Below are 25,094 nucleotides of genomic sequence, written 5' to 3'. Positions count from 1 at the left end.
CCACGGCAGCTCTTTCTCCCACTTTAGCAATTTTTTCTTGCGGTGGTTTTCCCACCTGATGATGATTGCTTGTGTTGCAATCGAAACGTCGTGATTTGTTTTATTTTATTTCTAATTACGTGACTTTACCGAAAGAACCAAAGAGTATAAACTATTTTTATTTTTCCAAGCAATGCTCACTGACCATTGCTCAACGAAGTGGCTTATCATGTGGAAATTTATATCAGCGAAATACTCTAACCGCATGTTTCTAAATGTAGAGGAAAAAACTGGAGGACCCGGAGAAAAATCCACGCGACCATGGGGGAGAACATGCAAACTCCAAATATACAGGTGACAGATGTCGGGATCGAATTCACGACCTCCTGCATACATTTTGCCACCGTGTCACCCCAGTAGCCCGGCGCCCGGGCCCCTCCAGCCTGGAGTCCCCGGCACAGTTGCATCGCCAGCACACTCAAAGGCTCCTCCTCACTGACCCTTGACCTCTGACCTGTAGCACGGCACCAGAGCGCGGCTCGATGACGCGCAGGCGGCGGTCCTTGCAGGTGGTGGCGAGGAGGCTCCCGTCCGTGTTGAAAGAGAGTGACAGCACCACGTCACGGTGGCAGTCGATGACCTGCACTGCCTCGCCTGCCTCCACGTTCCACACCAGTATCTGCCGAGTTCGCACATCCACGTGGTTAATAAAGCTACCAAAATTCTAGATTTGAAGCTTTCGTGACTGCAAGGATTCATATTCTTAGGTTTTTTCGGTAAAGTCACGTAGGTAAAAAATGAAAATTAATAAAAGTAAAATAAAATAAAAGTCACGACGTTTCGGAGGCAACACAAGCTTCCGTCTTCAGATGGAACCGTCACAGCACGATTGCTGTATACGTGATTTTACCGAAAAAAATCTAAGAATATAAGCTACCAAAGTCCCCGTTTGGCCGGGACAGTCCCGGTTTCCGAAAAAAAGATGTCCCAGTATCCCGAAGCATTTGCAAAAAGCACAATTTCGTCTCAGTTTAAAATTCTCTGGCCCCATGCTCGACTCATGATACAGGAAAAGGGCAGGGCTACCTGAGTAGTGGGTGGAATTGATAGAGTAGGTGGGACCTATGTATGTATGTTGAATTTCTTTTGCAGCGTACATTACCAACCGCGCTAATCGGCGGTGCGGGGGAAGGACAACAAACTAAACACTGTGAGCAGTAGATAGGGCCAACATCGGAAAGCCAAGCCACTCACTCTGTGGAAGTAATGGAGTAGGCGTGGCTATGTAAAAGTGGGTGAGTTTTTTTTATGAAGGGAGATATTTCCAACTCACCCAAGTGTCCAAATTGGAGCTTTCCAGAAATGTGGTAACTCCATAAACAACCCCACCATGTCAACACCATACACTGCAGCTCTTTCAAAAAGCAAGCCACCCGGTGTTAATCTGCGGAGTGTAAAGAAATCTGAGCATGTCTTGACTGTTATTGACAAAAAGCATTTTCTTCCAGGGAGAGAAGGCATCGATTTTAAAATCTTGATGCAGACGTTTCTCCTTCAATGGGTTATTAGACGATGCTGTGTTACTGTGAGTTTAGGTCTCGGTCTGAATTCAATCGCTTAGTAACAATAAAACATTTTGCAGGATAATAATTACAAGTATAGTAATATGACACATGATCCTCCATGCCATAGCTGCGGAACCTTTGGTATAAGACAAATGGGGTTAGACTAAACGTCTCGTTTTGTACATCGTAACCTCCGGCTCATGCTTTATCAGGAAACTGACGACTATTTTATGATCGCTTTCACAACGTGTGCAGTGATGAAATCACCCTGCGATTGCTGGGACTCATGAAGGCCTCCACAGCCAAAAGCGATGAAGACAGAGGGGATGGCCAATATGTCGTATTACTGCACTATAATGTAAATACATTAACTCACCTTTATTAAAATCCAAGAGATTTTTCTGATTTACTTAAACACTTTACTTTTTAGTGTCCCAATTCTGTGACCTTGATCCACGCTGAGACGTGACCCAAAGCACACCGCAACGTTTACACGCGTGGAATTTCTAAGTGCCAAGACAAGCGGAAGAAGGCAGGGGGAGCTGTTAAGCTTTCGTACATACTCTCTCCCCCCCGTGCTCTTAAAACCCCACACTTATAAAGCCGCTCTTGTGGCTCCGACTTCCCACCACGTCAACTCTCTCCTCCCTGGCACCCCGCGCTCCTCCCATCACGCGCTTCAAGTCCTAAGCGGACGAAGCCCGGAGTCACGACGGCCCTCCAGGGCGCACCGACCACTTCCACATGCTTAAAGTGCTGCTTCGCACACCCCTGCAGGCATTTACTTGTTATCTGAGTAAATATGAAACGTAAAGGGTTGCGCGCCTAACTATTGTGGACGTTTCGACGCTGGTGGTGAGAGGCCAACTCTCTTCGCACTGCGGAGGAGGTCGCGTGAGGGCATGAGCGCGGTTTTTTGAGTTGAGGCGAGGATGGCTGGGTGCAGGGGAATTAAGGCCCATTGCCAAGAATTTCGGTAAAAATAAATAAATCCAAAACCAAGTATAAGAGTTGAAACCCACGGTCTCGTTCTACTCCTGGAAGGTTGTTGGAGTAGCTGAGGTTGTGGCCCAGTGGGGCATCTGAAGGAGCAGTGGGGTCACTCCTGCTGAGATGGATGAGTTGTTGTTATTATCGGTGTGACACTTGTCCTCAGCCTTGGCACACTCTAAGGTCTTAGTGGGAACGTTTAGCAGCACGAAGGGCCTGATGGCACAGGAACATGCGCAGAGGAATAAGACTCCGCGATGCATTTTTGCTGCTATAACGATAACAATCGTGATGATAAAGAATAATTGTTTATAGCCCTTTAAAATAAGCATGCCCACCATTTCTGTTCAGCGTCTTGAGATGTGGTGACATATATGCGCAATATGAATTCAAACTGCATTCTAATCAACTTCTGGTTACGCAAGTTTTTTGTTTGTTATACTTTACCTTGATAATTATTCATCAATGCAGGTTGGTGAACAATAGGATTCAGGACTGATTCAAATGTCACCCACCACTGATGTTAGCCGTGGCCAAGAATAATGCTGAAATTGCCGGGTTCACATGGCAATGCAATAACCGCAGCGCCACTCATAATGATACGAGAGCTTTATTAATGCAAAATATTATGGGTTGGGGTGGGAAAAGGAAAGAACCGATGAAATGTTTCAGCGCCAGACCCTGCTTTGGCACTCATCAGTGGCATTAAACAGAAGAACGACTGTGTGGGCTCTTGGTGACATCACAGAGGCCCAAGCAAATGGGGCTGTGGAGAGAGGGTGAGTGAGGTGGGGCAGTTTACCCCACGCCTTAGATCTGAGGGGCCCTCAGATGGGGGTCGAGAGGGTCTCAGAGGGGGCCTTATCTTGCATTTTGCTGCAGGCAAAAACCGCACTAACAGTGGCAGCCATCGCCCGGCTGAAGCCAATGTGACCCCAGCCCTAAGGCCATAGAGACAGCAGTGATATTACTTAATTATTGTAACACAATGCTATTTCTTTAACCAAGAAATCCTTATTGAGTCTCAATAATTAATTAGCAGGGTCGTCCATTGAGAAGTTTGGCTAAATCCATTATTGCGTGTTTGGCAATATGAGGAAATGATAGTACCTATGGAAAACCCATTCATTTGAGGGAAAAACACTCAGTGATCCACACGGACAGATTAAAAAATCCATTGCTGTACTGTGCTTGCATATTCCTGGCAAGCAATTACACCTGATATTCCCATACAGTGTCCCATCCAAGTCCTAACCGGGCAGAATTCTGCTTAGCTTCCGAAATCCAACAAGATTGGGCACATTCAGGGTATTCTTTGAGTCACGGATAACAATCGACCAGGTAGCCAAAAAACCCACACCCATCACCAGCGTAATAACACCTGATGTGTCCTGCCAAGCCACCATTGAATATTCCAGGATAGTTATGCATATTTTTGGCTAAAGAAGCTCTGGTTCTGCTAGAATTTCTACTGGCTCTGATCGTTGTTGGAGGTTATATAACCACTGTAGAAAAAAGACAAGTCCACTTTGATGTTTTAATTGGAATATAACGGGACTGATGAAATGCCGTCAAAATACGAGTCGCGATCATGGTTTGATCCCAGAAATGTAGACAATATCACGATGATGGAAGGAAATGCACTCGTGCCGTTTTCGTTCCAGATGTTCCAATGCATTCCCTGTCAGGGATGAATTAGAATCTGCCGAGCGCCACTGGGTTAGCAGTGGTTTTTGTAGTTAAGTGACAATCGATTAATCGGCTAAACTTTATGTAGCTCATTCAAAATTTGAAGCTTTCGTGACTGCAAGGATTCATACTCTTAGTTCTTTCGGTAAAGTCACGTAGATAAAAAAGTTAATAAAAAAAATAAAAACAATAAAATCACGACGTTTCGGAGGCAACACAAGCTTCCGTCTTCAGGTGAAACTGTCACAGCAAAAAATCTGTATCAAGTGTAGCTCATGGCATGTGCATGAGCTAAATCGATTCATGTGCTGGCTATCGTGGTGCACGCCTTTAATATAGTTGAATCAGTTGGTGTAGATGTACCCACCTGCAGGGCAATAGGGTCACTCTAAGAGGAAGTACAGCAAATAGGTTGTTGATGTATCTGTATGGAACTTTAAGTGTTCTCCCCTTGTATTATGTGTAGGTTTTCTCTGAGCACACTGTTTTTCCTCCCAGTTGTACACGTGTCTCAAGGAAGGAACTGGCCTTCGTGGCCTAACAGCACAAGGCAGGGTCAGAGCCTTAACTGAACCTTGAGGTTCAATGAGGCTCTCCTGAATAAAAGAATACATTATTGTATATTCATTGCCATTTTCGCCTGTATCTTTCAACCTCTATTCTCTCTCTTTGAATATGTTTACCCGTCATCCCGAGTGCTTCTTGGCGCACAATCTCTTCTGAAATATACAGTGGTGTCTCTACAGTATGTATCCGCTTACATTCAAGAGACTGATTGATTTGATTGAATTGATTCATGGCCTTAATCCATGAGGCTTTGATGCATGAGATTGGCCCCTTGATATAATAATGATAAAACGAGTGAAAATGTGCTTAGTTTTTCCAGGAAAGGCTCTGAGTAACAAGGCTAATTTTCACAAGGGTGTTCTACATTGTAAAGTTTTGCTCATTCCATTAATGGAATTCCGTTGGATGGAATTAGCTTGGCATACGGGTGGAAATCGAATAAAACCCACTGACAACGAGGGAGCCAAAACTCAACACTCCACAAAGATACAGTCAAAACAAGCAACTTTGTTGTATTGCCATTTGGAAAGATATCAGAGCACCTAGCAAAACGCTCAAGCTTCACGCAGACGTATTCACGAATCCACTCGCCGTGCTCCGATCGCTCGGCCACCTCGCCCAGCCGGTTTTGGAGTTTCACGTCTCTGCAGGATGGGCGCCCTGCCCCTTGAGGTGTGTGCCCTGGATTTGCTCATCTCGTCAAGGAGCATAGACCATCACGTGAACTCCGGTCATCCTCGTAGCAGCGGCTTTTGGCTAGCCATCGAACAAAGACGGTCACTGCATCTTGCGCTTGCCGATGCGCTTTTGCGGTCGTCTGGAACGCTCTTCCTTCCGATTTTAAGAAGCCACTGAAACTTTTAAGTCATCTAGATTGAAAACTCATTCCTTTGGACCTGCTTTTTGCGTTTAGTCCGTTGTCCTTCCCCCGCGCACCTCGGATGAGCACATCTGGCTACGTACGGTGGGAAAGAAGTTCAACATACAACATACATCATACATGACAACATCCAACATTTACACATTACAACATTCATACATTACACGGCCGTGCAGCGTCCGTTTGGCCTCGGCAGTGGCAGGCCAACCGTGTGATTAGCGACGCTGTCGAGGGCGGGGGAGGGTATGAGGGGCACCTTGTAGTCGTAGCCAGCGCTAATGAGGATGTTGACCGCGGTCGGGTGCCATTCGATGAGGCCAACGCGCCTGCTGTGCCCGTACAGCTCTCGCGTCGCCGCTGTCAGGTTGGCACGGAGACCACCCTCCGGGATCTCCCACACGCGCACCTTTCCATCGACGCGCAACGAGACGTAACGACGACGGCAATTGAGGAATCAATTAATCGGTCAATGAAGTGGTTGATTTTTTAAAAAAGAAAATGTATCAGACGAACCTTATTTACCAATCCGGTTCACGCATACATGTATGGGAATCAAATGGTTTACATTCATCGATAACAATCGAGGATATTTTACTCCAGGAATTAATGTAATGAGGGAGTTTTGTAGAAACATGATAGCCACATATACATATTTTAAAAAAAATCAACGATAGCTTTATTGGAAGACTTTACAACACACCTTTTGTATCTACTCCCCACAAATGGCCGCGCAATTGTTTTTTTAATTATTACCTTTTATTACAGTAATCAAATTACACCAATGAACAGGTAAAAATTGTTCCCTTTATTTAACCAGGAAAGCCTCAGTGAATCTCAAGACCAAGACTCTTCTTCAGGAGGGTCCTGCCATTGGAGGTTTGGTCAAATTTCAGAACGCGATCAATTTTGTTCATACAACAATTCAGAATATTTATCTATACTGGAATATTTATTTATCTGCTGGAGGAATCCGATGAGCTGTGATGCTCTTTTTCACACATGTCCAGATGTTCATTCAACCCGAGTAATTAAAATAAAAAAAGAACAATCAAATTTACAAATCAGAACTATCGATCACATAAGTAATAGAAAATAATGTAGTAAACCCTGTGAATAAAGCAGATGCATCACATAAATGTATCGACAACAGCAATCCTAGACTGTTGCCCAATCCTGGACAGCTGGCTCTAAGTAAGAATAATCCACTGGATTAATGATGACGTCACCCTGCTGCTGCTGCTCTATTTAAGACCGGGAGCTAGAGGGGAGCCTCACCATTCTGGCGAATTGCCCGATGATGCTGGATGCAATTACCAGCGAAACGCCGTGCTACTCAAAAAAAATATATGTTGTGGTTTCACTCTTCAACATACCGGTGGGCTAAAGTAGTGAACTATTTGTCTTTTGTCAACGTGACACTTTTTTGCTGATTGGCCGTGTCGGGTGGTGGAGGGTTACGACACATTTATAAATAACGCGATCTAACCCAAAAACGTTTATTATGAATGATAATGGATCAAATACGTTGTCGACGGATCTAATTATATCGAGGCGAGATGTCATATTGACAGCACGGTGTAGTTTTCGGGCAGACCTGGAAGGAAACTCTTCAGGGAAACGAACTTGAATCAGAAATCCGATGAGCTATAAAGCTCTTCTTCACAGATGTCCAGTAACGTTACAACAACAAACAGTACACAAACATGATAGTAGTGCAAAGTACAAGAAAGGTAAACAAATCACCCAAACACATACGAATTAAACTAAAGCATCATTATCTTACAACGCAAAGCCCACTGAGGTATTAAAACCTATTTTTTCAGAAGCGACCTGGCCACAAATGGTAGCTGAGCAAAGTGGGACCAACATTTGGACATTTATAGCACCAAAATGATCTAAATGCATGTTTATAAATGTGCAGGGAGAAACCGGAGGGCCCAGAGAAAAAAGAATCACGCGACCACGGGGAGAACATGCAATGATGCGTGTAAACGAGTCGGTGAAAAACGCATCACGTTTACACAAATGTGCCAATAGGTACGGTGCAAAAAATACAGTGTTGTACAAATAAAACAAACACACGCATGCACGTTTGTAAAAAAGAGAAAATAGTTAATGCCAAAGTTGTAGCCGAAATTATTAAACGCATAGGGTATGGAGACTGGAATCAATATTTAAAAGGGGGAGAACAAAACAACAGCGAATGCCTATTCGGCAGTTTAAGACACGCACAGGGTGCGCTTTTCCAATATAAATAAAACATCACGACATTTCAGTGGAACGTGCCTCATCATTATTTCTTCTCATCATTAATGTAGTCGTTGATCGCATTTTATTCACCGATTCGCATCCTTGAGGTGTATGGGCACCTATGAGCAATGTGTCTGTTCCAAATTGCGAGTCGAGTTTGGAGTCAACATTCGCCTGCGCACCGCACGCACGCACGGCCGCCTCGCTGGGCTTGCCCTACGTCAAGACACAGTGCAGTGTGCCCTTGACAAACCAGCAGACACGCTCCCCCAACGGGGGGAAGGCAAGAAAGGGCAGCTGTCCGTCTCCCGAGACATGTTGTCAGACAGCCCGGTGTATGCCATGTTTCAGTGGCGTTAAATTGCACGTATATAATGCATCATTCCCGACGTGTATTCCGTTTTCGTCGTCAGCCATGGTAAATCAAGTGCCGGATGTAAGTATGCCAAAGTGGTCGTCAACTCCAACGATTACGCGATGTAATAAAGACAAAAAAAGACCCCGTCCCCCCATATGGCCTTCACAGACTGTTGGGGCAAGTGCTGTACAAGGACATATGAAGGCCGGCACGGCACAAAAGGTTTGGGTGGCCAGCACCACGCCTGGCTGCCTTTGTCTCCCTATTGGCAATGTTTGCACACCGCACCAAGTACTCATTTGAGGTTGAGTCGATCTAGGGGAGCCCCGGTAGCGGTTCAAATAATCGTCACTGGTGGTGGCCGTGAGCGGGAATCGACACCTGGTCGCCGGGTTCGTAGCACGGAGCGCTAACCGCAATGCCACCACTCATAATAATCCACCTGACACCTGCACACGACCTGGCGTCACCGCTCCATCTCCTCGGTGGACGTCCTCTCGGACGCGTTCCATCTCTTGGTTTTGCCACTTCGTCGTAAATCCTTGACCGTCGGTCATTATCCCTTCTAGCCGTGCCGTGCGTGTCCTGCCCATGACGAATTGCTTCCTCTTAACAGTTTGAACGTGCACATTTTCTCATCTTAGAGACATTTAACAGCGTGTAATTAAGAAAGCAACCAATTTTGTTTCCCCGAAACGAGTCGCCGTGTATTAAAAATAACATTTCATCCTCACCCCCTGAGGTTGAACCGGGCGCGCTACGCCAGCCCAGTGATGTCCACACCTCTGCGCTTAATTTAACGGGCGAGCGTTTTTTGCAAATCGGGCTGATGCCATCGACGTACGATTATTGTACTGTAACTTTTTGTGCGCTTATAATTAGCACTGCGTTTTGTTTGTTTCACTCTCCCGGGGCTTTGCAGCAGACATTGGTGCTAAACCGACACGGAGCCATCACTGTGAATTAATTCTACAACGGGCATCTGGAGCACAGTGCGTACAAAGGATGCATTAAAAATACTGGACTTGCAGCAATGTATCGATTCATTTAATAAAATCGACTCTTTACGCTCGTGATGAATTCGTTGAATTGTACATGTGGGAATCGATTGAATTGAGTTTGTCAGAAACTCTTTTTTTCAATTTAGGTCAATTCTCACGTGAATTTTAAGTTAGTGGACCGATTTAAACTGCATTAATGAGACAACAAATGAAAAACGATACAAAGGAGGTGGCAAAATCGAGACACATTTAAAAAAATATTATTTTAATTGAATCGTGGCACTGAATCAAACCAGCTAATTAAGTAACTACAGGAGTGAATTATGACTTGCATAATTATTAATAATATAGAGTTTTTTACCTATGAAATCATCACTGAGTCTGATGGCTCTTGTGTTAGGAGGTCCCTGCTTGGTTTATTTGGCCAATTTTCCTTGCAAATGAAAAGAAAACCAGGGTGCCAAGAGAAACCAACCATATGAGAGAAGATCACTCCTATTTCGCGACCAATAGATTTCCCTCTGATCTCATGTCATGTCAAACCTGTCGGCCTCTCATCCAAACCCCGTCACCGAGCACAGCCGGATGCGTTTCCATTGACAGAGATTTACCCGATACATCTCTCCGGATAAAAATTTTCAAACAGTGCAATTCACATACATTTGGTCGCCGTGTAAATCTCCAACACCCAGTCGAGCTTTAGTACAATTATTTCGCGCGCATCTTAGCGAGGGGACACCGATGAAGCTTTCGTCACATCTTAAAAGACCAGCTAAGAATCGCTTAGATATTTCCATGAAAGCGTAATTGCCCACCGTTCATTGCGTCATCCACGATCACCTCGCGGGGTTACCGTCTCCCTGGGGATGACACGAGAGCGACTTACGGAGGCGTCCTCGGAGCATGAGGCGATGATGTTGTCGTCAAACGGGTTCCACTTAATGTCCAGGACGTTCCCACGGTGACCGCACACGCGCGGGCACAGTGGGTCCACGCGGCCGGTCTGCGCGACGCGGGGAGGGCGAGGAGGGGAACGACGCGACGATAATTATCGCAAATCTCAGACAACCCCGGGGGACAAACCGAGACGCTTCACGGCAGAAAGGCGAAGTGACCTCTGGCGTGCAGTGTTCGAGGCACTCCACAGTGTGGCAGCAGATGCACGAGATTGTCAGTTGTGTTCATGCAAGGGGGCGGAGAACGTTGCCTGGACTTTAAAAAGTGTATTTTGCAGGACAAAGGCAACGTTTTTGTCTTTGTAAGGACACACATTGATACATAGCCGCACCTCCAGCTAGCACAACAGGCTACGTACGGTGCGAGAGAAGTTCAACAAACATACATAACGAGGCCCTTGTAAATGACAGCAGTGACTGAATGTGCTAAAATCAGAAATGCAGATGTTGCCAGGACGCTAAGGTGCTTGGAGTGAATGATACATGTAATGTTATGGGTGGTTTCGAAGTGGTAGGGCGTATGCGTCTACGCACGATAGGATGCAATTAAATCGCAAGCCAAACATGACCCACGGGGCCGTAGATTCCACATCCCTGGTGCATTCAACAAAATGATGGCTTCGATGAAAATACGAGCAAGACTTTTCCAGTGAAAGAAGTCTGTCTTCTGGGGAAAATTAAAGGATAGCAGGTGACACTGAGCTGTAGGATTGCAGCAGGCATAATTGAATTGTCAACAAGCTGAGTTGCGTAACATTTCTTTCGACGATGTGTTGACGGTTCTCCGCCAAACAAACAGTCAGACAGCCTGGAAATCAGACAGGCAGATAGACAGGGAAACAGCCAAGTAAACAGATATATAGGGTGATAAATGGTGATATATTTAAACAAGCAGAGATAAAGACAGACAGATAGACAGATAGACTAATAGCTTTGCCCGCATGATAAAACAGGTGAGATGTACTGCAAATGTGACCGGTATTGCTGAGCCCTGGCTTCAGTGATCCTACCAATGCAAGGCAGAGGCGCCTCTTCAATTCAAAGACGCAATCCAAACGGTTCAACACGAAAATATAGCCAGATGCACGACTCAACTTTCAAACTTACAGTATAATAGGCATCCCGAATCAACCAGCCAAGTTATGCACGGTATATGTACAGGACAAGAGCTATTTGTTTTTGGGAGATGTAGCTTCCTTAAAGGCCAATGGTTTGTACAGGACAGCCACAATCAAAAGTAAGCCTTTTAATTTCTTATTACGTTATTATTTCAGCTGGGTGGAGCAGTGGCGCAGTGGTTAACAAACTGCACTGCGCTATGAACCTCGAGACCTGAGTTCGTTTCCCAGCCACGGCTAACACCAGCGGCGAGTGACGTGTGAACCGGTGAAGAAATCACTCGCAGCTGATGTTAACCCTAGTCAGGAATTGAACTCAGAGATGGCCTGGTTTATGGCATGATGCGCTTTACACTCCGTGCCTCCAGTCTCAAACTGATATAGTATATTGATAAAAATACAGACAAGTGACTGAGTTGGCAGTGGTGCACAAGCACAGATATGAACAACACTGCCTAATACTACAAAAAATATACAATTGTATAAAATTTGAAAGAGCAATAGTTCTTCTTAAGACCATTGACGAACGTGGTCGATATTTTCTGCCACGTATACTTTTTTTGCGAACCGTTTGAGGAGCCAAGCTGATTTGTGACATCGCAAGGGGAACACATGATGGAGGTAGTGGTGACTCATAAGACGCTGTGGGGCCATGGATGGAGAAAAACTATGTTTCGTGTGATACTGCGTTGATAGTGGAGCATATATTACAAAATCTAAATATATTTATCAATAACGCAACCCGAAAAGAAAAAAAATCAATTGGTGACGTTGTGGGTAGTGGTTGTTATTTGTAGTGCTATCGAGGCAATGGACCTTCTTCATAGCAGAAGTCAAATCTCTCCACTATGAAGAAGGCACATTGCCCAAAACGTCACTTATTTCACGTTGTTTTCTCCGTCTACGGCGTTGTTATTGTCGAGGCAATGGATTTACGGTAGGGGTCACACCTGCGTGAGCGGCATGACAATGAAAGCGCCGCCACCCGCCGACTCCGTGACCACGCCGATGAACTTGGGGTTGACGGCGCAGAAGTGGCTGTCGTTGACGCTGCGCGTGACGGGCACGGAGTCATAGCAGTGGTCGCGCCCGCCCGCCTTGCCGTACACGTTACGGAACTTCGAGCAGCGATACTGAGGACGCCACGACATCTGCGGATCAAAAAACAAGGGTCGCGGAATTGGGGTGGTGTGAGTGGGAGGGAGGTTAAGAAGCTTGCGAGGATGTATGCAGGATCGTGAGTGTATAAATGAACAACTTTGCCCAAAAGAATGTTTATTATGTGATCTCATCATCAGGGTGTTCAACATTGACTCCATCATCATCATGACTATCACTGTAAAAATTCATCAACGAACTTTCGACCGCTGTTTTTCTCACCGCTGTCATCATTACAAGGATCTCAGATGCTTTAATCCTCTTCGCGATTTCCATTATCCCAATATCTTCCGAAATCGATGTTGTTCGATTATCCACTGCAGTAATTTATCTGACCCTCGCTGGCCTGTTTTTGATTACCGCAGACACTCATGAACATTTCCAAACGAACCCCATTGCGGGAGGCAGGACTTTTGTCACCGCATGATGCGCGAGCAAGGCAGAGAGAGAGCGCTTCGTACTTTGCCCTGTGTTCGTTGTGGATTTTGAAGGAAGGCCGGGGTGGCTGGTCACGACGAGTGCACGCTTCAATTCCCGCAGCCCTACTCCCAAGTCTGCACGCATGACCAGGATGTGTGGAGCACCTGTGTGCCGCTCGCTGACCTCCCAAGCATAGAGACCTTGGCTCAGGGGAACCCACAAATCTCTAAAGCCAAAAGCTGAGCTCAAGCTCCACAATTTCCAGTGGCTGCCTACGAAAAATGTGACAGTGTAAAATTGCCAGGTTGCTGTTGCAGCAATAGAGACTGGTGACAACATTTGAACGGGCTCAAGCAGCGAGTGCACCAACTGCTCCGGCTGGAAAGCCACTTCACGTGGACTCGTGTTAAGATGTGAACAGTATCGATTTAAAGCTTTCGTGACTGCAGGGATTCATCTTCTTGGTTCTTTCGGAAAAGTCACGTATGTTTTATTATTTTATAATAAAACATAATAAAATAATAATAAAACATAATAAAATAATATTTTATTATGTTTTATTTTTATTATTTTAATAAAAGAATAAATGTTTTTTTAATTTTATTTTAAAATAAAACATAATAAAATAATATTTTATTATGTTTTATTTATAATAAAATAATATTTTATTATGTTTTATTTTTATTACTTTATTATTTCCCTTCTACGTGACTTTACCGAAAGAACCAAGAAGATGTGAACAGTGCTTCCTGTGAAACTCAAAACTGAGGCTTGCAAGAAAGAGACATATTCAGTTTGGCCGTTAACATCTTGTATGAAACATGGCCATTTTAAATGTCGCTCGGAAGGGCTGAGCCGTGCATAATTTTACGCTCATCGCACTAACGCGAGTGTTGGCACGAGCGACGAAAGTTCATCGCACGGCGCACGCAAGCTGCCTGTGCCCTGCGCGTGGACAGACGCAACGAACGCGGCGCGCAACTTTGCACTCCCAAGACAAAGGAGAAAACGCGTTAACAATACAAACATCCTACGCATTTCACAAGTAGTACTAATTGCATATCTGCATTTCCCATAAATATGCTAAATTCCTCTTGATATGCAAATTATTTTGTCAAGGCGCTCTTCGCCTCTCCATCCCAGCTTAAATAGTCGCTCCAAGCCTGGGGCTTGTCATTCAGACTGTCTTCTCGACAGACCTGTTCTCCACCTGAGGACGGCTGCTTGCGTTGTGGCCGAAACGTCGTGAGAATTATTGTATTATGTTTTATTTGTATTACGTTATTATTTCCATTCTACGTGACTTTACCGACAGAACCAAGAAGATGAATACCTAATATATAGAAAAAAAATTCACAGGGGGGTGAATGGTCCAGCCGTTGTTGGTGGTGGCTTAGATGGCGGCGAGGCCATGTCGCCTGCGCGGGGGCGCAGTGCATCGGCAGTTATTTTCGAATCATGGCCAAGGAAGCGTGATGAGCAGAGATGACGGAGGCTGGCTGGGGTCCTGGCAGGAGAGGCAGCCTTGTCTGCCATGCGTTTAATTTAGCAGCCACGGGAGCGGTACTTAAATCAGGCTAACTGCACACTCCATGGCAACCAGACATGTAATGACTTAAACCTTCCGCCGCCACCCGCCGCATCCTTCCCCCAGAGACCCGACGAGTTGTCACGATTTGTTGTTGAGGTTCGGTTCAAGAAATCACGTTTTTGTCTCTTTTTGTTCATTTGTACCTTGTTGTTGGACAGGGTGGTCCAGACGTCTTGTCACCGTCACCACCCCCCCCCCCCCCAATTAATTGACCCCGAACATTTGTTCTCCTCTATGCATATTTATGTATGTTTTAAATAAACCTTACATAAAAAAAAAGTTTTTGAAAATTAAAGGGGGGGGGGGGGGGGTCACAAGACATTTGGACCACCTTGTACTGTTTTGTGTCTAATGTGTCTCGTTTGTACAGCTTTGCTTGCTCCATTCGCCGACAACGTGACATTAACATATAATTAGCATAACATTTCCACATATAGCAAGTCATCAATCCATACGTTAAAAAAATTAACGATGCATGTATTATGAACATAAACGCTGATTTTAATCCATAGATTCACAACAAACTATTTCACCGGCAAAATGGAGCAATGGCTGATAATTTTCATTTCATATTCATTGTACAGAGCTTTACCCAACTCGGTGAAGGCCGGTGAGAGGGGTTATCTTCTTTGGTAAGCTGTGAAACCACACGTGTGTGGGAACATTTATTCGTGCTAATAATTATATATGTTTTGACATTTTTTTTCTCATCAAAATGTGAAATTGGGTCTGTGGGAGAGGCACATTAATGGGCGGCTCAATCAAAAGATCGCGTGTAGAGGAATCCTCTGCCGCCCAATCGCCAACCGAGGCAATTTCCTTAACGAATTTCCACCGGCTGGGCTGGAAGGGGTATATCGAACATGGAACTCCCGTGCAAGCAATCGGAACGGACAGCATTGTCTCCACAAAGGCGACCGGTTTTTGATGAGATGTTTACTTTACGAGAGGCGACGCTTCGACTCATTCATTTATCAGAGCCACAATTGCATCTGCAGCCGTGCATGCTCTTCTGACTTGAGGAGCTACTGTGTGTTCTTGCAAGAACATCCTCTTTGATGCATTCTTGTCGTCCGTTGCACTCCAGTTTTCTTACGTTGGCACAAAATAACGTTTCGGACGCATTACAATGGTTAAGTAGGCCATGCGCATACAAGCTCACTCACCCAACCAACCCCCTCCCCTCCCCTTTCTCTCCCTCCCTCCCCCGCTATTCTTTATGTGCATCTCTTTTGAAACAACCCGAATTTCCACTTTTGTTCCCGTTTCCTGTTTACATTGTTTTGACCTCCAGTAGAGTCTGTAGGGCTATTGTTGAGCAGATTACGTTTTTTTAATTCAACACAGTCAGACTTAACACAACAATTCTACAACAGCCTCACTCTCGTATGGAGCACGTTGTACCTGCTTTCTTATTAATACATCACCTTCTACGCCTGACGTCGCTTATAACAAAAACAAATGCTATGTGGTTTCCTTATTGGGAGGACCTTTCCCACCCTCTAGTGGAGAACTTGGTTATCTGCAGAAATTGTTGGCTTGTTCATTTATCCCACCGAGGGGGTTGTTGGTCTGTAACTTTGATTTTAAGAAGGGTCTCCGATTGTCACCCTCATGCCAAAACAATCATGACAAATGGGGTTTGGCCATATCATCCTTCATATAAAAAAATAAGTTTCCTTAATAATCATGGACTTTAGTTGTTTGGAGCGGTTACATGAGTTCCCAGTACTCGATATTGCAATGGCATTTTTTGGCTGGAATCCGTGCCAAAGTGGAGATGCCCAGTGAGGTCAACTGGCTCTTAATGCGCTTGCCAGCAAAATGATCCAGTAATGGCGAGCTTAAGGGTTAAAATGCAAGCAGCCACTCGAGATTCATCCAGATTCCCAAGTGTTGTGACTACAAACAACAATCACAGTTGCAGAGTCTAGGCCAAAATGCATACAAGAGGTCAGAAACAAAGAGTGCGAATGATATCAATCGTTATTACAACAGACACAAACATACACATTTATTTAATTTAGCAAGGTTATAGGAACTTGGGAATTGAGAAAATGGGGAGAGAATTCAAAAGCAGCAAGCGAGAGCACTCACGATAATCTGTTAAAGAAGAGCTAACACGTCTCTTGAATTTAGCGAGGCAAAATGCACTTGAGAAACGAGAAGACGGGAGGGCGTTCCAAAGCTGAGCAGTGTGAGTGAAGAAGGAGGAAGGTGATTGTTGGGTCCTACAATTTATTGTTTCAAAACATGCTGTAAATAGTAAAACTATCTAACAGTAATGTACCACGGTGGGCATGGGCCCTGGTGCAAGACATAAAACGGGACATCCGTTGTCCAATCACCCCCCCTCCCTCTTCATAGGACCAGCGCCTGGGTCCATCCAGTCTATGGGCCCAGATACAATTGAACCGCTTGCACGCTTAATTTCTATAGAACTACTATTTGTGTTTAGTTTGTTGTCTCTCGCCCCGCACCTCCGATGAGCACGGTTGACTACGTACGGTGGAAAAGAAGTCCAATATCCATACATCTACCCATTTCTGATTGATAAACACGTGCCCCCTCCGTTATTCAACATTCGGCAAAAAGTGTGGCCTTTTTACGAGCGTGTGAATCAGAACTAAAGCATTCCTCACTGGTAACATCCGCAGTGAAATCAGAATATTTATTTATACCGGAGGAATACGACGAGCTATAAAGATCTTTTTCACAGTATCGGTGGGTGAGAACTTTATAATAAAAATACAGAAAAAACACGATCGGAGTGCAAAGTATAAGAACGGTAAACAAATCACTAACAAGAATTTTATATTCGCAGGTAAAGCCCACTGAGCTATGAGCTTATTTTGCAGAAGACACCTGGCCACAAACATTAGCTCAACAACGCGACTTACCATGCGCACATCTATAGGAGCGTGGCGTTTACCCTCCATTTTATTGAATACAACAACAAAAACGAGAGACGCTTTCTGTATCTTCGGTGCTCCGAGATCTACCGCATGAGCGCGGGCGTCCAGCCCACCCCAGCTTCGGTTTTGGCGGGGAGAGCTTTGAATCTCCGCACTGAACTCGAGTGGAGGACACCCTTTTGAAACGAACGAGTTGCTTTTGTATTCAGCAAAGCAGCTAGCAGCTGTCTATAGGGCTGAATTACTGGTGACTGCTGCTGACATGGCTTTTTCTTTGTCCATTGGCTGAGTGTATATTTTATAGCACTAATGCGCCATAAATTCCTCCTTTAATCTTTTAAAGCTGTGAAGGGGTAATACATTTTTTATACCCCAATGTCTTATCTAACTGTTTATGCCAATCTATTCAGATTCCATCCATCTCTGTGTCCATCCAAGCATTAATATAGCAGCGCGGAACGTTAAATCAATTCACTTATCCATTTAACTTTATAATCCATAAAATACAATCGCACACATTAATCAAGCTACCATCTACATACCCATTCATTCATGCCATCCTCAAATCGTGCCATTGTTAAAAAAAATCTGCTAAGGGATAATACGGAGAGAATGGTAAAAGCTAAGCCTCATATACAATTCTGATTAATGTGGCACGGGGTTATAATGAGGCAAAGCCTTTAGACATTTACACAAATAAAACACCTTAAGTGGCATTTTGCTTAAGAGTGTAACGTAAAGCAATGTAAACAGAGTGGAACAATTACTGCATCTATTCCATACAACATAATTCTCACCGGTTTATGAAAAAAAACTAGTGAAACATGCAAGGACTGTACAGTAAATGAAATGTCAGAAATTGTGCTGTGCCCATACATCATCAGTGATCCTCTATCCACTGCTGGATGAAGGTCTTCCCACACCGCCGCCATCCCCCTGAGGTCCCGTGATGCCACAGTCCGTCTCACTCCTGCACGCCGAGTGACCTCGCCACTCAAGCTTCAGTCGCCGTCTTCTCGGGCATTTCAGCTCCCTTCCTACGGCTGCCATTCCGTTGATATTCTCGTCCACTGGATATCATCCCTTCTACGGCGCTAAATGATCCAGTAATGGCGAGTTTAAGGATTAAAATGCAAGCAGCCACTCGAGATTCATCCAGATTCCCAAGTGTTGTGAGTACAAGCAAAAATCACAGTTGCAGAGTCGAGGCCAAAAAGCATACAAGAGGTCAGAAACAGAGAGTGCGAATGATATCAATCGTTATTACAACAGACACAAACAGACACATTTATTTAATTTAGCAAGGTTATAGGAACTTGGGAATTGAGAAAATGGGGAGAGAATTCAAAAGCAGCAAGCGAGAGCACTCACGATAGTTTGTTAAAGAAGAGCTAACACGTCTCTTGGATTTAGCGAGGCAAAATGCACTTGAGAAACGAGAAGACAGGAGGGCGTTCCAAAGCTGAGCAATGCGAGTGAAGAAGGAGGAAGGTGATTGTTGGGTCCTACAATTTATTGTTTCAGAACATGCTGTAAATAGTAAAACTATCTACCAGCACACTTAATTTTCTTAATAGACGCGACTATATTCTTGGTTCTTTCAGTACCGAAAGAACCAATAATATGCATCCCTGCAGTCACGGAAGCTTTAAATCGAAATTTAGACGCGACTATATTTCCGAGTTGCACGTGTTGCCTTCACTGTACCACTAAATATATTTGGCTTAAATGCTACTCAGGGTCTGGGCACTGAAAAAGTATTGCACGAAACTGCCGCCTCCGATTAGCGCGGTTGGCTACATACGGCGCCAAAGAGGTTCAACATACACACATGCCTTTATGTAATTGTTTGGGCCCCCCTGAGTTTTCTGGTGACAACTGACCAATAATTGCGTGTTTGTTGTGGTACACAGGGTACAAAGGCGACCTAAAATCCGTTGCCCTCTGACCCACGGTCTAAAGGCGTCTGTGAATGGCACTAACCGTGTGTGTGTTTTCATTTAATTGTCCACGTGGCTTTACATTAATATGAAGCGATGTTGGGGGACAGCTGTGAAGACTGTTTTTGTCCTGCAGCGTGGGGAGGCTCTTTAAACTTCAATCAATCTAACCAATCAAAGCAATCAATCGATCAATCTATCAGTGTCATTTAATTAACAGGCAAAAGCCCATTAGTATTTACAATCTGCAGTGCAGTATTTGATCCGGAGACCAGGGACATACAGTATTAGTGATATAGGGAGTTACTTAGAGTTTTTTTTTTCTATAGTGAATAATAACAATACAATTACAATCTTCAGTCCAGTGTCAGTCTGCTGCCGGATGAAGTTCTCTACACAATGTGTCAGTCAAGGGAATTGTTTGACCATACTGCAGATCAGTTGCAGGCCGGTGAAGGAAGAGTTCAGAATCGGTTCAGATGTCACTTGCTGTCGAGGTTTTCTGTTAACTCAGGTCACCAGGTTCATATTGCACCAAACTCAAAGCTTCTCCAGTGTTCTACCTCTTTAAGAACAATAGAAAGTTGAGTGTTTGCTCATGAGTCAGAACGTATTGGTGAAAAAAACATGTACACACGCCAGTTATAATAACATTTATTTTATTTCTTTCAGAATTTACTGGGTGGCTGTGGAATTGAATGACTGACCGTGAAAAGAGGCTGAGTGGCAAGAACACTTTCACCAGCAAAGGATTTCTGCAGGCAGGCAGACACCCACACAGCCAGCAGCCCGCTGTGTCCCACATTCCAAGGGCAGGATTGGTAGTGGTGGGGGGGGGGGGCAAGGGGGTTGTGCGTGAGCCAATTATGATAAAAAAAATCATTACCGTTGATGTCGGAAAATTGTACCTGAAATGACCTCCCAAGTGGAGCTCTTACACGTCTACGACAACAAAGTTGTGCGTGGGCGTCGAGGGTCACGCGATGCTCTCGCTTTGTGCCGCAACGATTCACTGTGCTTCACGCCCCGTGCCACCGTCTGTACGAGGCGCGCCCAGAATACTGATGCCGAGTGGAACTCGCGCGAACGCGGGACACTGCAGGCTAAGCAATTGCAGCGGCAGGATTTAAAAAAAAATGTCGCCGCGCTGTGAAGAATCAAAGCTTCAATTTTCTTGAGCTGATAATGTGACGTGGGACTCTGTGCGGCGGTACAGCCAAGAGCGCCAGGTGGCAGAGTAATTACAGGGAGCTCAAACGAGAGCAGTTATGCCAGCGGGTGTGTGGATGAAGCAGTGTTTCCGGGGGCCGAATAGTTTGGGCAACCGTGGCAAGAAACAGCGGTGTGGCAGGCACAGCGGACCGTGTTCGCCCTTCGGAATCCACTCAGCATAGGCAGAGATGATTGCGTTCCAAGTAATGGGAATAGAGATGTGAGATTGACCTCGTGGGAAGAGAGACATGAGATTCATTGAGAGGTTCAGGCACAGTGGACCTCTTTCAGATCCATGCGGTGAGATTCTGAAGTTGTGATTGTGGAGAATTCTGTGTAAGAACGATTTTCTGTTCACATCTAATTTAATGCTGTTTTGCCTTCCCTGTATTTTTGTAGATGGTCTTCAGATGCTGATTTGTAGCAGTTAACATAATTTTAAGACCGTGTTAATTTAAAAGCAGTGATGAGTTTTTACCTTTCTTTAATCACGAATCATATGTGTTAAAATTCGCTTTCAATTTAATTATAATGCCATTGATGGAACCTAATTAAAGGAACTGTTTTATTATTTTGAATACGTATTCGTTGGTTTTATTAAAATGCATGTGCATTCAACAGAGAACATTTTGCTATTGTGAACCTGGCCACCTGAACAGATCTTGTCCCCCATTCTTCATCTCGCAGTGGATTGACCAAGGGCTGAAAATTACTAAAAATCTGTTTTTGGCAGTGCACGTCGCGAGAAGGGTTGATCACCGATGGGTGAGAATGCTGATGGACCAATGCAAAGATTAGCTTATGTGCAGGAGTGAGATGAATTTGGCATTACGGGACCACAAGGGATGGCAACGACACGGGGAAACCTTCATGTCGATGATGATAATTATTCATAAAGGACGCAGTATAAAGCACAAAACGAGGCAAAATAGTCGAACACAGTAACAAAAGGGCAGCGTAATATCCGTGAGGATTACAGTATAACCAGCACCACAGTAGTAGCATAGACGTCGGCAAACTACTCTACGATCCCAGAAGGAGTAAGGTTCAATTCCGCGCTGTAATGCACAAAAAACGGCACCAAAGCTGTGCCGAGGATTCTCTCTCATGGGCGCAGCATAACATTCCTGGGCCATTGTTGTTCAACAGAATAAGGGAGACAAACAACAGAGTCTGGATTATAGTGAGTGCCTATTTCGGCGGGCACATCGAACGACTGAATTTAAAAGTCCTTACCAGATAGCAATTTAATACTGATGATTTTGCAGGAATTGAGGGCCGGTGGATGGAATCAGAGTACAGCATTTGAACCCTTGACATCACTCCCCCATTCATGCATATCTCACGGTACACGTGTACTGTGCACAAAATATAGACACCCCCCCCTCCACGTAGCTCACCGAGACCCTTAGGACGTGCATTGAGATTATTTCGATTATTTTGCTGCGATAAATGTCCAAATGACGGGCCACTTTATTGAGCTATCATTTATGGCCAGGTCGCTTCTTAAAAATTTATGAATACCTTAGTAGGTTTTGCCTCGTAGGATGGGGATGGTTTGGTGTTTTATTTGTTTGTGTGATTTGTTTACCTTTCTGGTACTTTGCACTGCTACCGTGTTCTTGTACTGTTTGTTGTTGTAACGTTCTTACCCGCCCCTGCCGGACATCTGTGAAAAAATCTTTATAGCTCATCGGATTCCTCCAATAGAAATGAACATTCTGATTCTGAATTGTTGTTCGTGAGCACCGATTAAAGCCAGCATGGCGAATGAGCGGGTGGTGTGCCGAGCACCTTTACCGGGCTGCCTTTGTCTCCCCAGTTCTGATGTGTACGTATGTTGGACTTTTTTCGCACCGTACGTAGCCATACGGAGATGCGGGGGAAGCACAACTATCTGAACACAAAAAGCAGTTTTATAGAAATGAGTTTTCAATCTAGATTTAAAAGTGTACACTTTGCAGGAGGTCGTAATTTAAAGCCGAGTTGACCGAGGGGAGCTTCCAGGATCAGTTCTGATGTTACTCAGCACTGATGTAAGCCATGGCAGGGAATGTAACTTCGGTGACTGGGTTCCTAATTCAGGGCGTTCACCACTGCACCGCTGCTCTAAAACTGAAATGCATACGGGCACGTACATAAACACAAACACACGAACAGTCGTACACGTGCACAGAACGTACACACAATAGTGGCAGGAAGCGGCTGCAGGGGAAGTGTCCCATCATAGAGAGGGCTTCTGTAAAAATCTGGAATTCTTTTTTTTTTCCATAAATGTATTGGCTCACCATTGTATAAAAGTGCCCAGAACTGTATACGCTCGTTTATAATCAAATACAACTGACGTTAAATGCAGGTGAGTTGTTGAAAAAACATTTGTCCGCATATACAACACCAAAACGTAAAAAAAAAATCCTGATTTGGGCACCTGTCATGAGCGCTGTGTGATGAGGCTAAATAATACTGGTAGGAACCTCTGGTTACACCAGCCCACAGGGGATTATTGTGTCCGTCCGTCATGCAGGGAGGGGCTGGGTGGGGAGGGAGGGGCTGGGTGGGGAGGGGAGGGTGGGGAGGAGCTGGGTGGGGAGGGTGGCGCTGGGTGGGGGGTGGGAGGGGTGGGGCTGGGTGGGGAGGGGAGGGGCTGGTCACCCCGTGGTGCCCTTATACAACTCAACGTTTAACCTACTCACGCCGGCTTGTGCCCGCCCTCACAGTCGGGCATATTTGCGGAATACACCACGCGGTCGTTGACCCTGGCCATTGACCGAGCAACCCAACGTTCCTACCAGCTCCCTCCGCAGGAGGAATGTGTTTATCTTGCGCACAGGCGAACGATCCCACCCATGCGTCCCTCGATAGGACGTGGTGAACTTGCGAACAGCCATTGAGAGCAACGGCGCACACCGAGACACTCGCCCGGTGTCAAAAGTGAGAGGTGGAAGCAGTGTATGTGGGGGGGGGGGGGGTCAGAAGACGGCCCGGAGCATGGCGGCAAGATCAACTCGAAGCAGCCGAGAGAAATAACACAAGGTACAAGCAAAGTTACAATAGAAGGGTTAATAAGGGCAGAGGCCGGGAGGCAGCGTAGGCTAACGGGTGATGGTTGGGCCTGGCACAATTGTGGTCTCTTCTCAGCACTGAAGTGCTGCAGCGAAAACATTTGCAAAGAAGAAACGAAGCCGTTGGATTGAAGAGACGTTTAAACACATTGTCACAATAAACGCATGATAAGTGGTGGCACGGTAGTTGTCGTACTGTATTTTCAACCCGGTAAGCAAAGTTTAATTGCCCGGCCATGGTTAAGATCATTGGCGAGTGACATCCGAATAGGATTTGGGGCAACCCCTCCCTTCACTAACCTGCCCTGAGCAGCATCGTGAAGTTTGGTAAAAACAAATCCCGTGACAGACACGGCATGGCGAGGCCTTCAAACAGCAATGGCTTGACCAAGGGCTGTAAATGATCATGTTTTACTGTAAAGTGCTAGATAAATAAAAATGTCAAATATTTGGTAATCTGGGGTTGTAAAAATAAGATCAGTTTGCGATGTTAAATGTCCCCACATTAAGCGATTAACTTAGGAATCTTGATTACAGTATACTCATCACCATTTAGTGTGGTTTTGGAAAACACTAAATGGAGTTCATAGCATATGAGTGGTGGCACAGTGGTTTGTCCACTGCACTATGCACCAGGCTATCTCAATTTGATTCTTGGCTGTGAGTAACATCAGTGATGAGTGATCTGTGAACGAGTCTTTGTCTCTCACACTTCACCAATATGTACTGACTAGAGCGGTGAAGTATGTATGGTCCAACAATCCTCAATGTCATGCATTTGGGAGATCTTCATCCAGGAGTGACTTAACAAAAGGTTTATTGAAAAAAATACATATCTCATAAATTTCTTGGCAGATGCGTGCCGAATTATTTTACTAAATTAAAATATTTATATTTCAGCAGGTAAGGTCCAATGAGCGAAATAGCTCGTTTTTTAGAGGCGACCTGGCCACAATTGATCAGGCAACGAAGTGGCTCCTGATGTGATAAACTCGCAAATGTGAAGGAAATATGCCGTCCAGTTAGGACAGAAGCCTACTTGCTAAACTCTCTCAGAGCTTTCTCTTTGCTCTAGAGGACACCTCTTGCAGGCCCCATGTCTGTGTGAGCAACACAAGCCTCCTATACAAGTTGCAACCACACATGGGCCTTCCACTGGCCGCGGCCATTACGTTCCATCAATATTTGTAGACAAAAATTCGACCACGCACAAAAACTGTAATGTTGGGATGAAGGAGGTTTCGGAGCCATTACCTTGAGAAAGATAACGTTGGCAAAGTGATCCAACAGGTGTTTTTTTTCTTCTCATGGATATTGTCAATCGGTTGAAGGGGGGGGGGGGGAGGTCTTGTGTCCTTAATCTGGGACAACACGTGGGAACCGTGGCAAGGATTTTGGGGCAACTCTGGTCTACTCATTCCACAGTAGCCGCCACTCGCCATC

General features: G+C 45.0%; 1 protein-coding gene across 1 annotated transcript in view; it reads right to left on the bottom strand.

Annotated features, from left to right (window-relative positions):
- Positions 1-25,094, bottom strand: part of CORO2B (coronin 2B) — a 35,626-nt gene that overhangs the window by 9,757 nt on the left and 775 nt on the right. Inside the window, exons 2-5 of the mRNA XM_061558370.1 lie at positions 12,304-12,504; positions 10,166-10,282; positions 5,927-6,076; positions 494-658 (exon numbers count right to left, since the gene is read on the bottom strand). Of these exons, the coding sequence (XP_061414354.1) occupies positions 494-658; positions 5,927-6,076; positions 10,166-10,282; positions 12,304-12,504 (633 nt within the window). The remainder of the gene's footprint in view (positions 1-493; positions 659-5,926; positions 6,077-10,165; positions 10,283-12,303; positions 12,505-25,094) is intronic.

Source organism: Lethenteron reissneri, chromosome 24 (genome assembly GCF_015708825.2).
Source record: "Lethenteron reissneri isolate LAM-NWPU_2019-01 chromosome 24, ASM1570882v1, whole genome shotgun sequence".
Classification (NCBI taxonomy): Eukaryota; Metazoa; Chordata; class Hyperoartia; order Petromyzontiformes; family Petromyzontidae; genus Lethenteron; species Lethenteron reissneri.
The sequence above is the reverse complement of the archived record's forward strand: the minus strand, read 5'-3'. Positions and strand labels throughout refer to the sequence as shown.